At 54.7% G+C, this 14,757-nt stretch overlaps 1 protein-coding gene across 1 annotated transcript in view; it reads left to right on the top strand.

Moving 5' to 3' along the window:
* The first annotated feature begins 2,397 nt into the window (after positions 1-2,397).
* Positions 2,398-14,757, top strand: part of IGSF9B (immunoglobulin superfamily member 9B) — a 94,604-nt gene continuing 82,244 nt past the window's right edge. The window contains 1 exon segment of the mRNA XM_037882488.2: positions 2,398-2,668. Within this exon segment, the coding sequence (XP_037738416.1) occupies positions 2,590-2,668 (79 nt within the window). The 5' untranslated portion in view covers positions 2,398-2,589.

The following is a 14,757-nucleotide window of genomic DNA, read 5'->3' as shown; positions in this document are numbered from 1 at the left end:
ACCCCTGAAGTGGCAGAAATACCCCCATCGTGTCCCTGCTGCACAGGCTCACCTCAGTTACTACAGCCCACATATTAAGAGCAGGGAGGTCTTTAATAGCAGGTAGCTCTCCCCAGACCTGGCTGCTCTAGAAGGCCCACTAGAACTGGATCCTGCCAGCCAGGGAGGAGTTCCCTCAATATTTCCCTATGGATCTGAGAGGGCTGGGGGTGGGACGGGCCTCCCTTTCCCGCTCCCAAGAGAGCAGATGGGATGCAGGCTCCAGGGTTACACCATGGGGAGGTGTGTGTATCTGAATGTTAGTCAGTCATGCCCCCCTCTTATCTGTAAGAGCACAGGAGAGGGGACCATCTCCGGATGACATGGAGGAAGCTGTGGGCTGATGAGGGAGTGTGGGGAGAGGGGGAACAGGGGGCTGGGGGACCAGGGTGGGGGTGCAGGGGAGAGGAAGGGAAATGGGGCTGGGGCACCAGGGTGGCACAGGGGGAGGGGGGTGACTTTGTGGTCAGGTTGTCTCCTCTGTTCTCCAGGCCTGGGCCTGATGTGGGGTGGGCAGCCAAGCTGAGATCCAACTGTCCCATTGGTTCCTTGGGCAGGGCAGGTTTGTTATGGGGAGAAGCTTCCCTTGGGGAGTGATTGGGTCCCTGGGAAAAGGTTTTTAGTGAGAGCACAGATTCCCGGAAGAAGGGATTAACTCAAGGGTGGGGGTGTGGGCTGGGGGACAGAGAGGTTTCCCCTTGGTGGGAAGAGCAAGGAGAGGGGGTGGCCACATGCCCCCCTTTGGAGGCAGATAAGGAGAGGGAGTGGCAAAGGAGGGGACACCAAGTGCTGATGCACAAAACAAAGAGCACAGAGGACAGGGCACCACCTCTTCACGCAGAGTGGGGGAGGCAGATGGTGAGGGGTGCAGAGAGATAGGAGTGCAGGGCTGGGGGTGGCACAGGGGGATGGGGCTGGAGGGCAGCAGGTGGCATGTAGGATACAGGGGAAAGAGTGGCACAGTGGGAAGAGGGTACTGGCTGTGGCATCGTGGGGCTGCAGGGGTGGGGGTGGCACAGGGTGATGAGATACTGGGGATGAAGGGGGGGAACAGGGCTGGGGTACTGGGGTGGCACAGGGGGAGGGGGGTGACAATGGAGCTGCAGGAGAGAGGGTGGCACAGGGGGACAAGGTACCGGGTGGGGGTGCAGGGGAGAGGGTGGCACAGGGTGATGAGGTACCGGGGATGGAGGGTGGGAACGGGGGGGGGGTGCAGGGGAGAGGGGGGAAATGGGGCTGGGGTACCGGGGTGGGGGTGACAGCAGGGGTGCAGGGGAGAGGGAGGGAAATGGGGGGCTGGGGTACTGGGCTGACAGTGGGGGTGCAGGGAAGGGGGGGAAACGGGCCTGGGGTACCGGCGTGGCACAGGGGGAGGGGGGTGACAGTGGGGCTGCAGGGGAGAGGGTGGCACAGGGGGATGAGGTACCGGGGATGGAGGGTGGGAACAGGGGCTGACAGTGGGGGTGCAGGGGAGAGGGGGGTAAACAGGGGCCTGGGGTACCGGGGATGGAGGGTGGGAACAGGGGCTGACAGTGGGGGTGCAGGGAAGGGGGGGAAACGGGCCTGGGGTACCGGCGTGGCACAGGGGGAGGGGGGTGACAGTGGGGCTGCAGGGGAGAGGGTGGCACAGGGGGATGAGGTACCGGGGATGGAAGGTGGGAACAGCGGCTGACAGTGGGGGTACAGGGGAGAAACGGGGGGCTGGGGTACCGGGGTGCAGGGGAGAGGGGGAAACAGGGGGCTGGGGTACCGGGCTGGGGGTGCAGGGGAGAGGGGGGAACGGGGGTCTGGGGTACCGGGGTGGGGGTGACAGTGGGGGTGCAGGGGAGAATGGGGCTGGGGTACCGGGGTGGCAGAGGGGGAGAGAGGGGTGCGGGGGGGTGGCCCCAGGAGGAGCGGTGCAGGCTGGGGGTGGCCCTTCCCCGCCCAGGAGAACCAGCCGGCGAGGGCGAAGCGGGCGAAGTTGCCGGGTCAGTGAGAGGCCCTGCCCGCCCCTCTGCGGGTCTGCGCGGGTGGCAGCCCGGGAGCCCCCCCTGCTCTGCCGGCCCCGGCCATGCAGTGTGAGCAGGCGGGGGGGGGGGGGGGGGGATCCCGACGCCTTCTCCCTGGCAATGCGCATGATTCTGCGGCTCTGTGCACTGCGCGCTCCAACCCACCTTGAAACGGGGCCTGCCTCCCTCCCTCTGCCCACCGCCCCGGCACTGGCAGCGCCCCAAGCCAATCAACGCCCACTCGCTTTCCCTCCGGCCAATAGACGCCAGGCGGGGGCGGACCAGAGGAGCTAAAGAGCCCAGGCTAGGCTACGCCCTGAGACTTCGGCTGAGCTGTGCCTTAGCGCCTAGTGCAGGTGCCTGGTGCGTGTCAGGAGCGAGGGAGCGGGGGGCTGCGCCAGGGAAGGAGGGATGGGGAGCGTGGAGGGGAGGCAGCCAGGTCCAGGGCTGAGGGCATGAAAAGGGGCAGCAGGAGGATCCTTTGCACCGGCCAGGGGCTCTGCAATGAATGGGCTCCAGCAAGAAGGGCACTTTTGAGATAGGATGATGCTCCTTATTGATGGTCGGTAGTACTATGATTTGGTATGTGGCCACTTTGATAGCAAGTGTAATCACCACCAGAGGACTTGCAGCTCAAGGTGAGTTGAAGTGCAGCATCTCGCTGCTGTTCCCCCCCCCCCCCCCCCCATCCCCGTCTCCCGGTCCTCGAGCAAATAGCTTCTCAATCTGCCTTTTCCCCCAGCCTCTTTATTTTATTTTTATTTTTATTTTTTGCCCCCACCCCCTGAGTTGCGAGCATCTGAGCCTTTTTGTTGTTGTTGCTGCAAGTTTCACTCCGGGAAGGAGGAACTGCCAGGGGGATTGTGTAAACTTGCAAATCTAAAGCAGCTGATTTGGGTGCCGGGAAGCTAGTTGTGTGAGTATTTCAAGAGGCTGCCTGCAGGGAACCCTTTTGGTCTGACCAGCAGAAGATGCTTAGAAGAGAGAGCAGGCGAGAGAGAGAGAGAATTTTTCTTTCTCAGACTTTTCTGAAGCATCAGAAGAAGCATGAGTTGGTATTTTATTTGTAGCTTGTCGTACCCTTTCCTACAAGAGCATCTTGAGCTTTTCAGAGCCGTGGTTTCTTTCTTTTTTTCGTTTTTAAGGTGTGGGGAAACCTTTCAGAGACGGTAGAGAAATTCCAGGTGGACAAATGTAGAGTTGGCAAATAAATTTGTTTTTTATTAAAACGTTATTGTATTAGCCAACAATTTTTTTTAAAGTGAACGCTCAATTAATGTTGCTATTTTAATAATGCTACTAGGGAGCCCTTGAGGAGCTTTTAACTTTTTTTAACTTTTTTTTATCCTGACGAAAAATATATAAAAAAAAAGGGGGGGGGACCAGTTTAGCAGAGAAGGAATTTTTCTGCTAGTCGACCGTTAACAGCTCACCTTTCGTCTTGGGCAAGAGGTGACTTGAGAGACCTCTTTTGAAGCCCTAGAATTAATAGAGGAAAAAATCCGGAGTCCTTTTTCATGTGTTTTTTTAACTAAAAGCTGAGCAAACTTAATTACGTGGCAAATGCCAGGTAGGAAACATTTTTTCCAATCTGTTGTGAACTTGTAGGTGCTTGTGATCAAATGACAGGTGCAAACTTCTAATAGGAGGTGTTGAAATCGATTTAGTGGGCTTGTTTGGGAGGTGGTGGAGAGGTGCGGGGAATGTGAAATCTTCTTCAGAGATGTGACTTCAGAGCAAATGTCCTTGCCTTTAGCAACATGCTTGTAAAATGGGCTGGCTGTTCTGCTATACGGCTACCAGTTACAGCATGAGATGCGACTCGTTTAGTGTGCATTGCTTATGTATGATGGTTAAGTACTTGAAATGATTCCTAATAGTGCCTGGCAAAACAGGGTTTTTTATTCCTTTTAAGGAAATTTGCAGAAAAAGAGCTAGAAGCGCCCCGAGCATCTTATGAAAATGCTAATCATTTTAAAATGACCTCCCTGAGGGCAGTCAACCAAAACTCATGAAGTTTATGAAACATTAGCTTGCACACAGCACTGTGCATTGTGTTCTCGGGATTGGAGTCATTTGAATGCTGCAAAAATACTCTCGGGGGGGCTTTGGAATTTTCTCTTTCAAGAAGTGAACCACATGAGCCGTGTCTGGGAAGGCAAGGAGGCTGTGAGTGACTGATCCCTGTGTGAGGGAAGGAGGGGAAACCAGGATATCTCTTACCCACTCCAACAGGAGGCACGCTTCCTATAGGTTTTTCTTCAGCTGCTTTTCCCTGGGCCAAAGTGGTCTCACCAGACCTGCCACTCAAGGTGGATGGAGCAGAATGAAGTTTCTCCTGATTAAAAGCCCTGCCCTGCTTTAGTAAAGGTGCAAAAGGATGTGGTCAATGCAAAGTGTGTCCTGTATGTATGTAAGCATATCTCATTCCCTCTTTTTCTCCAGGCATAGGGGCTTTGGATCAATGTCAGCCCTGCCCTGTTGGTCGTTAATGGCATTTCTCCAGTGGCTTTCATGCTTGGATCCCTAGCAGCATTACACTTACTAAATAAGCCTCACATGCTGCCTTTGTGAGGTGTGTGGTATCCTCTCCATTTTACAGATCAGTAAACTGAGATGGAGATTTGATCAAGGTCACTAAGGCAGAGCTGAGAATAGAACCCGGGAGTCCTGATTTCCCATCTCCAGGTTCAGCCATTCAATAGTACTCCTTCCCATGAGCTGCATTGCCTCATTCATTTGGCTGTCACCTGCAAACCCCTTCAGGTTCAGTGTGGGTTACACTCTCTTAGCTCCAATAGCTGTGGATCCCGAGGTGTCTTTAGCCAGCTGACCCTATTACGCCTTCTAGCCAGTGGTGACCAATAGGTCTCAAAGGTCATATAGAGCTGAAGGGTCAGATGACTAATTTGGTTCCTGCAAATGCCTTAATCCAGGGAGCCCAATGGAAAACTAAATTCTTGACTTCTTGGTGAGCACTTCATGCTTGGAAGTGAGATTGGCATCTCCATGAACGAAGCATAGCAGTCCAGTGGGCTACCCCAAGGACATCTATAGTAGCCCTTTTTCACCAGCCCTCCATATAATTTTCCAATTGCCAGTAGGCTTACTGGATAGAAAGGGCATTTATCAAGAGTAGTAACTGACCAGGTTTCCCCTCTCCACTGCCTGATCCCAAAGCTGTAGCCCTGCAGGTACACGGTGGTTACCATTACAAGTGACCCTTTCCTAACAGCCACCATTTTTATTTTCTCCCCTAAGTATAGGGGAAAGCTAGCCTCTCAGTCCAATATTGCTGTTTATTCTGGGTAGTGCCTAGGAGTCCCAGTCACGGACCATGGTGCTATGTGCTGCAGAAACACTGAACAAAAAGACCGTACCGTACCTGCCCCAAGGAGCTTACAATCTAAGACAAAACCAGGTGGAGACAGGCAGACAGAGGGGTGCACAAGGAAGAATGATAGCCTCTGTTAGGCCAATGTAGTCTGAGGCCAAATACTGTAATGGACCTCAGATACAACCGGTTGCTTGTCAGGGGGAGTCTACTCTCCAAGTTCTCCATCGTTGCGGGGTCTGTTGCACCCTAGCCTGACGGCAGGTGTTTGCTGAGTTAGGGATGTAGTGTGATGTCCTCCTCCATGGTTGCTCCCTGTACGTTGGTGCTTCTCCCTTGCTGGTGGTGGGCTGCGCTTGGCATCTGTAGCTGGTTCTAAGAGTTGGCCAAGCCCTTTCCACCAGCTGAAATGCTGGGGTCTGCTGAGCAGGAGGATAATTTGCAGGGGCGAGTCCAGAATGGCCCTCTGTCTCATGAAGAGGGGAAGTTCTTGTTGCTTAGAAATACCATGAATAGAATCTCTTCTTTGCTGGAGGGTCAGGGTGGGGGGGCGGGGCACTCTGCCCTCTTCCTGAGCGGAAAGGGATGCTTAACTCTGAGTGCCATAGGGAGAATGAGAGCTCCCGGCTGGGGCAGCTCCTGCATGTTAGACATGGGGAAACAGGAATTCTGGGGCAGAGCATGTGCATTGATGGGGGTCAAGGGAATTGGTGTCGTGTGTGTGCGGGTATGCGCACACGTGTGCTTTAGGGGTGCGTGTGTGTGTGTGATCAGTGAGTAGAGTAGACGTGCTGAGTGAGTGTACTATGAATAATGCGTGGGAGCAGACTGTGAGTAGACTGCGTGGGGCGGGCGAGCTGTGTGTAGTGAGTCTGCATGTCGATGAGGCTGGAGTGCCATAGTGTGTATCATCAGGGAGTCTGTTGTGGATGGTAGGGGAGTGTGTGCGTGTGCTGTGTGTAGTGAGCCTGTGTGATGTGATGTGTGAGTGTATAGTACGCGTCCTGTGTGGTCAGTCAGCTTGCGTGTGTTCGTTCCATCTACTGTCCCAGCTTTGCTCAGGTAGCTGACCCGTTAGACCTTGATATTACCACAAAGAGTTAAGGCAAGATACCTCCGCATTATAAACTAAAACAAAACTGGAATAAACAACTTATGTCCCACCTTATATGTTTTATAACATTTGTTTATCTTTTTTGTTTCTACTGTTTTGAACAACACATCCCTATTTATTTCCTTAAACCATCTTTTCTTGTATTAAATTAAAATGCATTTGTACCAGCTGAAATATATTTACATGAATATTTAGGGCCTAGTATGCAAGCAAGGGCTTTGCCAAGTTTGTGTACTGAACAGTGAACTTGTCAGCATTTGCTTTAATACCTGGCCTAACTTTGGTTCTCGGCCCCCTGCTTCAGGCCTCAGATCTTGCATCAGACCCAGTACTCCAAGCTTTCTCTCTGCATCATGTACAGTGACGGCTGTGGGGACGTGCCCCCTGTCCATAATTGTCCTGTGTGCAAAGGGGGGCTGTAAGCGTGTGTATATGTGTAGTGCGTCATGAGTGAGCGTGTGTCAGTGCATTGTGCTTAGTGTTGCCTATGCACAGCAAGGGCCCTGAGTATATGTGTACTATGCTGTGTGTAGAGGGGTAATGTGAGCACAGGAGGCCTGTAAGGATTTTCCCCTTGGACTCTCGGGCAGGGCAGGCTAATGGGGAGGGCTGCTCTGTGTGATTCCTTAGAGCAGTGGTTTTCAACCTGTGATCTGCAGACCTCTGGGGGTCCAGAGACTCTGTCTAAGATTTCTAAACAGGTCCATGCCTCCACTGGAAAATGTTCAGGGGTCTGCAAATGAAAAATGGTTGAAAACCACTGTCTTAGAGGGATGATTAGCCTGGCCTCAGAGTCCTGGCTCTGGAGAGCTGTTCTGTATCCCCTTGGGATTCCTCCATATGCATCATCTCTGCTTGTGCAGCTCAGCAAGGTCTTACCCTTAACCTGTGGGTCTGAGGCAGGACAGAGCTGGGCAGCTGTCTGCATGAGCCTGACACGCAATCTTGCGTTTCTGCAGCTCTTCAGCAAACAAATGAATGGCGAGGAGTCTTCTAGTGCCATAGAATTTGGAAACCAGAAGTTGTCCCCACCAGGCTGGTAATGGGTGGGAGGAGATGGCCCAAGGTTCTCCTTTGTCCTTTCGCTGCAGCCACACGCACCAAAAAAACCCGTCAGCGCACGAGACAAGCTGGCCAAAGCCAAGGCATTCCGAGCCAAGGCTCTAACTCCGCATGGCCTGCGAGTGACCGGGGGGGAAGCTATAGGCAGTGGCAGCCTTGGCTCCCAATGACTTGGCTTTGCTAAGTTCGTGCTGAAATCTGCAGTGTTGGTTCTAGCCTCTGCGTGCTCTGGGGGTGGTCTGTCAGAATCCCCCCCCCCCCCCCGCGTGTTCTACCACCGTGCTCTACAGCACCCCTGCTGGGAGATGTGGGCACGACAGCTGTGCGTGCTGGAAGAGTTCTTTCGCTAGTCCCTGTAGCAGTTCCAGCGTGGAGAGGCTGGCACCGCAGCAGCTGCGGGTCTGCTCGCAGCTGGCACCCCGTTCCCTGCAGCCCCTCCTGGCAGGGGAAGCTGGGATCGGAGTAATGGCGAGCTGTTCCATCGCCACAACCTCACCTCACCCCCTGCCATGCTGCTGGAACCGTGGGCACGTGCGCGCGCTCCTTGTTGCTAAAGCTGCTGACGTCTCATCACGGCATGCAGTAGCTACTGTTCTGGAGTCCCCTTTGCATCCCCTTTGATAAGTGTCCGTCCTAAGTCACTGATTGGAGTTCTTAAGGGGAGCCCTACGTCGCCTTGGCTGCTGTCTTTGCCTCTTCTCTGCCTGCTTCTGGCCACCGCAGCCCTCCCCAGGGTCTTGAGGGGTGGCCAGCTGTCCATGAACTGATCCAGCGCAGTCTCAGCCTTCTGCTCACCCCTCCGTGCCCCGGATGAGGAAACAGGCGCCGAGGAGTCACGTGGTGACAGCAGGATACTGTGCTGTGACTACCTTGGCTCTGTGGTCCTGCCCTTGGCCCGAGAGCGCTAGCCGGGAGTCTTCACTTTGCCTACTTGGGGCATCTGCCCTTCTCTGTCCGTCTGTCTCACCGCAGGACGGAGGTGGGTGTGTGTGGAGTCTCCCTTGTGTTCTCTGTCGTCTCCTGCGCACAGGAAGAGGAGAGAATCAGGCTACAGGAGACAGAGATGTTGGGCTGGGCTCTCCGAGGCCTAACGGCTAATAGCACTTTTGCCTGTTACAGTACCTTCTGTCTGCGGCTCTCAAAGACCCGACTAGCATGCATGAGGGGAGAAAGCATTATCCCCTTGTTCCAGCTGGGGAAACTGAGGCATGGAGTGGGGACGTGCCTTTCATGAAGTCATGTCGTGAGCCAGTCGCAGAGCTGGGATCAGCACTGACTGACCCTGACTCCTGACTCCTTACTTAATTACAAGATTTGGTGATTATCCCTGCTCTGTAAGGTGACCCTCCCCCGCCTTCCCAGGGAATCCCATCCCTTATCCCCAGCTCAACAAGGAGTAGCGGAGGACCTGTGGCAGTCGTGGCATGGCCCTGAGGCAGACTGTCACTTCATCCCTGTGGGACGCACTCAGGAGCTCCCTCCGGCTGGAGAAGTGGCCCCTTGCAGTGCAATCACTCAAGACCTGGCCTGGTAACATTGGGTGATAAGACTCCGAGCTGCTCCCCTCCCAGTGCGGAGCCCCATGATGTGGCATAGCAGATCTCCACCCGAGAGCTCTCCATCCCTTGTCCTGGATCGGACGCTCCGATTGCAGGGCTTAGCCAGCAGGGACTGGAAGGATCATTTAAGGCCTTTGCTAAAAGCTGTTGGTTCCTGCCTCCTTCCATACTGAAAGTGGCACCTAGTGTCACGCTGCTCCTTCCTTCCTACAACTTGGGGACTCCAGGGGAAGCGAGGGCAGCAAGGACCTCTCTGACCTGGTGACCCCACCAACCCAGCCCAGCTTTTGGTGTGGGCCTCCTAGCCATTTCTATTGCTTTAGTAACAGGGTGGACTCCCCAGAATAGGAGAAGGAATAATACAAGGAGTGGTGAGCTCTGTGGGCCTCTGATCTCTCACCAGTTTCACAGAGGTGAGATTCTACTGGGTTCAGTGGTATTCCTGTAGCTGTCATTGGAATAAGGCCGTATATGTCAGGGACAGGCAAGCGGAGGGCATCTGTAAGGATAATGTTGGGGTGGTTTCTCCATCCTTGAGGATTTGGAGTGAAACACCGATGTTTCTCTAAACAGCCTGCGGGAGCTACTCTGGCTTTGTCCCTAGGTTGCTCCTCTTATGCTCCAGGGATCATCGCCGGTGGGACTGCTTAACTCAACCGAAAGAGGCTGCAGAAGGTGATGCTGAACTCTGAGCCCAGGGGTCTCTGAAGGTCCTGGCTGCCCCTGCTGCAGCAGCGTCTCTCGCTTTGTCTTCAGTGAGTTAAAGTCCAGGGGGCTGGGAAATGGCATGCCAAGGACTCTGTGTTGTTCCATGCCTTGGATATCAACACCCTGCTGAGTGTTCATGGGAGCGTTGGGACTGGGACCCGTCTGCCGGGATTGGGCATCTGGGCCCATGCACCTGGCAGCGTGTTGAGTGGGAGGGCTTGGCAGTGGGATTTGCACTGAGTATAAATGGGGGAGTATGCTTTATGGAGATGGCTTTCTCCCTTCCCCTAGTGTGTCCCCAGGATCTGGAGGCTCCGAAAGAGAGGGAGGCATGTGGGTGGCTGTCAGACTGGGAATAAGGGCAGATTGTGGTGGTGGTGATTTGGCTTAGATGCCTGTTGTAGAAAAACCCATCCTGTGAGGTCTGGGTCCTGGGAAACCCCTGCTCCTCTTCTGTGCTGCCGCCATGAAGAGGAAACCTCTGGATGGAACGTGGGGTTTGGGGGAGCTGGGGCAGGTTAGGCTGTTTTCCCACCTGTCTTTTAATCTTTGCTCAGTGGCTGAGACTTGGGGGATCTTTTCCTCCCTCCACCCTTCTGATGTCTAGCACAGGGACAGTGGGAACCAGTAATTCCCCGACCTTGGGGGGTGCGGGGGAGGGGAGCAAAGACTAATCTGATTTATCTTGATTACTTCCCAGCCTCTAATCAAAGAGCAACGTAATCGCCCAACCCCCGTGTCTCTGCTGGAGTCCCAGCCTGGTAGTATCTCGCTGATTGGGGAGGGGCAGCTTGTGCCTCTTGCTGGCTCTGTCATGCCCCTTGTGATCCTCTGTGAAAGAGCTATCACGGAAAGCAAGGCCCCATCTTCCTCCATGGCCCCAGCGCTCGGCTCTGCGCCTGGGGGAGTCCCTCCGGGGAGAGAACAGAGGAGGCAGGGCTCTGACAACTCCAGGGACTGAGGAGGCGGGTGCGTGACTGGCTACGCTGCTCGGCCTGGAGCGCCCGTGCTGGCAGAGGTTGGGAGCTGAAGCGGGGGCCGCCAGCAGGTGTCTAAGCTGGCAGAGTAGAAAGTGTTTGTGTCAGAGTTATTAGTTTTGGGGTTGTAAAATTGCCGTGTCTGGAATGGCTGTAAACATGAGCTGGTTTCATATGTACTAGCAATGGAAGCCGCCAGCATCTGGTTACCGGCGTTTGCAGGAGGCAGACGGGCTCTGGCTTGGCAACAGGTTTCATCACACCCCACTTCCACCTGCTGTGCTGGGCCTGCTCGTGCCCGCTCCTCTGTTTCCTCGGGTACTGGGGGTTCATTTTCCTAGGATCCTGCTGTGCTGGGGCGACCCCCCTCTCCCTGTGGAGCTGTGGGATGGGGCCTGCTCCGAGTGGGGAGAAGGGTTTGTGTGAGTGCAGCATGCAGACAGCTGGATTCGCTGGGTCTGAAGCAGGTCTCTGACCCTGGGGGTGGTTTCCAGTTGACTTTCCTGCCGCAGCTGATCAGTGCTGAGTTTAGGGGTGGGGGCAGCTGGTGGATGAGCACGTGCGAGCGACTCTAGGGGTAGCCACCTAGGCAAACGTGCGCATGCTTCCTTTGTGTCCCACTGCCCTGGAGACGAATCCCAGGGGATGCTTTTTCTGTACGTGCTTCTCCTTCGTGGGGGTCTCCTGCTCTGTGTGCATGCCAGGTTTGGTTGCCGGACTCCAGCAATCCCCTGGCACTCCTGATTGTAGGGCCGACCTGCGTGCACCCAACTAACTGCTTGGCAGCTGGCACCGTCTCACCAGCAGGGCGGAGCGCTGCCTCCCTTAAAGGCACCGTGCCCACATTCAGAGGGAAGAATGATCATCGCGTGCGTGCTGGAATGTCAGCGCTGCGAGAAGACTGGGACTGATGCTTCAGAGCAGGCAGCTTTGTGCCGTTGTGTTGTGCTTGGGTCAGTGTTGCGCTTTTGTAGCGGGTGGGAGTGTGCTGTGCCTTGCGTCAGACAGGAGAGGTCCAGGGTGTGGGTAGCCTGTGGCAGAATAAGAATGCGCTTGTCTGCTGCCCTGGTGAGAGGCACCGGTATGTGGGGATGGACCTTTGCCACGTGCATCTTGAACTAGGAGAGCGCTGCCACGGGTTGTGGCTGGTGCCAAGTTAGGCCCTAAGGGGAGAGTTGCGTCTGGGACTAATGTATGAGATGGGGGCTGGCGTTCTGGGTTCTACTTCGGCTCTGCCACTGATCTGCTTTGTGGCCTAGGGCAAGTCACCTCCCTTCTCTGTGCCTCAGTTTCCCCATCTGTGACGTGTGGATAATGCCAACCTCACCAGGTTGCTGTGGCTTAATTCCGAGCTGCAAAGCACTTGAGGACCCTAGCACAAACCAACCCTCAAAGCCAATCCATCTATATTAGCGCAGTGTCTTTGTGAGCATGCTCCCTTTCTGTGTGTTTGAAGGGGAAAGGAAGTCCCCCTCCACCCCCAATGGAATAAGCAGAGCAGCCCCACAGTAAGCAGTGGGTCTCTGACCACATTCTCTGGGCCAGAAGGTGTGGGGCATGAATCCTGCAGCGGGGCTTGCTGAGGATGTGGAGTCTGTGTTTTGGAGATATGATGGAGTGCCCACCCCACACGGGACTGACAGGTGTTAAGGTGGTCAGGTAGGCCAATTAACTCTGCAGGCTGCACCTGGAGGAGGAGCCAGGGAGCTGATTGAAACCAGGCTCAGCTTGCAGGAGAAGGTGGGGACCATGAAGCCAGGTAACAGACAAGGGCTGCTGCTGGGAAAGGGCAGTTACCCTTTGGGAGGAGGGTTTGGAGCTGGTTCACCCAGAGAGAGAAGGGGAACCAGAGTGGAGGGAAGGCGCTGTGAGGGCTGGGAGAGGAAAGCACGGAAATGCTGGGTTGAGAGTCCCTGGATTGGAACCCAGAGCAGAGGGAGTGAATGGGAAGACTGCCTAGGACTGCTGATGGAAAGACTTTGATATACCCCAGAAGGGGGGAACGCTGAGTGACCTGGCCAGAGGGCTGAGTCACAAAGATGAGGCTGCGGTTCCTGGAGGGGGGCTACAGACCAGGGAGAGAGAGTTGGAGCAATGGCATGCAAACCACGGAAGGGGGGCGTTGGCCCCGAGAGGTAATCCTCAAAGTGACCAGGAGGAGGTGCCAGCTCAGTGGTGAGTGGAGCATCCCATGGCAGGAGGGGAGCGGTTGGAGGCTTTGTTCTTCAGGTGCTAGATAACCATGGTCTGTTCTTTGGAGGCTGCTCCAGGAAGAACCAAGATACCATGGCTGCTGCTTGAAATGAGGAAAGGAGATGAACCCCGGTGTCCTGATGGGCACTGTGTCCAGTGGCTTCTGATCTCAGGGCTGTGTGTGTGAGCTATAGGTGAACACCTAAAAACTCCAGCATTTGGCCACGTGGTTTCTGGGGGAATTTTATTTTTAACAACTTCTGCATTTAACTCAGCAGAGGCAGCATAGTCTAGTGGGCAGGGCACTACTGGGAGTCAGGAAACCTGGGGTCTGGCCCTGGCTCTGCCACTGACCAGCTGTGTAGCCTTGGTTAAGTCTCCTCTCATTCCACCCTTTGTCTTGCCTACCTAGATTGCAAGTTTTTGGGGGCAGGGGCTCTTAGTGTGTGTATAATACACACCGCACCTAGTGCAAAGGGTTCCTGATTTCAACTGGCACTTCTGTCCTACTGCAGTGATTCCCACTTCCCCAGAATTGATGGTTACAATGTCAACTACAGCTTACCGAAGTTATTTCTCTAGGAATTGTCTTGATTTTATAGTCCCCTTCTCTCATTCATGTGGCCTGGAGGATGGTGGTGGAGACTCTCAAAACAGCATTTTGGAAAGAGATGGAGGATGAATGCTGTCTAGCACACTGGATGGGAAGACCTAAGGACACTTCCACGATCTTGTAGTCTCCGATGGTGCTGGGGGAACTTAGATCATGTCTCCTCTATGGTTGCATTTATTTTACAGGACCACCAGTGAAAGCCAGGTCCCCTCTGCTGTATGGTTCTCTGCTTCTGAAGGAGGAAAGGGGGGTTGGAACCTGAAGCTTCAGGGAACCTGATGCATAGACCATTAAGCTGTCCCCTCTGGTTACTCCAGGTCTTCCCCTCCTTTCTTCTCCCTTTTCTGCTGTGTGACCTTGAGGCAAGTCACTTGACCTGTGTGTGTCTCAGCCAATCCATCTGGAAAATCGGGTTTAAAAAGCAGGAATCTTGCTGCAAACCCAGATGCTGCTGCTGAGCTGAGGTGGAGAAGTGAGGAGGGAGGGGGAAGGCCTTTGATTATGGGACTAGTGGGGCTGTTATCCAGGGTGATGGATTCAGCCAGAGGGGTGGGTCAGGGAGGCAGGTCCCCTCAGAGCGACACAGATACCCCACCAGCAGTGCAGACAGCCAGCGTTCTGCAGAGTCAGACCGGCTTCCTCAGTAGTTCTTTAGATGACTGAGCAGCTAATTGCAGCTTTCTGTCATGTGCAGTTTCCAACGGGCTGAGCAAACCCCCACAGCTCAAGCCGAGCCACTTGCTCCTGTCATGTTCCGCTAGTGATGTGATCTGGGAGGAAGGCGGATGGACTCCAGCTCTCTGCCACCCTCCTTGTTAGCAAGGGTGGGGTCCTTGCCATCTTAGTTTCTCCCTAGAGCAGATCCTCCTGCTTCCCTCCCTGCATTCTCGTGCCTCCCCCTGATGAAATGCCAGTGGCTTGTCTTCCCCGATCCCTGCAATATTCTGCCTTCGATGCTGTGAATGGGATCTGTCAAAGCAGATTTCATCTCTGCAGCGCAGATTCTCGCACCGCTCTGCGGGGTGAGAAAAGGCCTCTTTGTTACTGGTCTCTGAAAGCTTTGGGTTGGGCTGATCCTGCCACCCCGGGGTGTGTCTCTGGTGGATACATCATCACTGCCTTGGGGATGGGTAGCGGGGCGCAGCTGTGGCTTGTGCATCTTTCCTC

The sequence above is a fragment of the Chelonia mydas genome, chromosome 22 (genome assembly GCF_015237465.2).
Source record: "Chelonia mydas isolate rCheMyd1 chromosome 22, rCheMyd1.pri.v2, whole genome shotgun sequence".
In the NCBI taxonomy this organism is placed as follows: Eukaryota; Metazoa; Chordata; order Testudines; family Cheloniidae; genus Chelonia; species Chelonia mydas.
The sequence above is the reverse complement of the archived record's forward strand: the minus strand, read 5'-3'. Positions and strand labels throughout refer to the sequence as shown.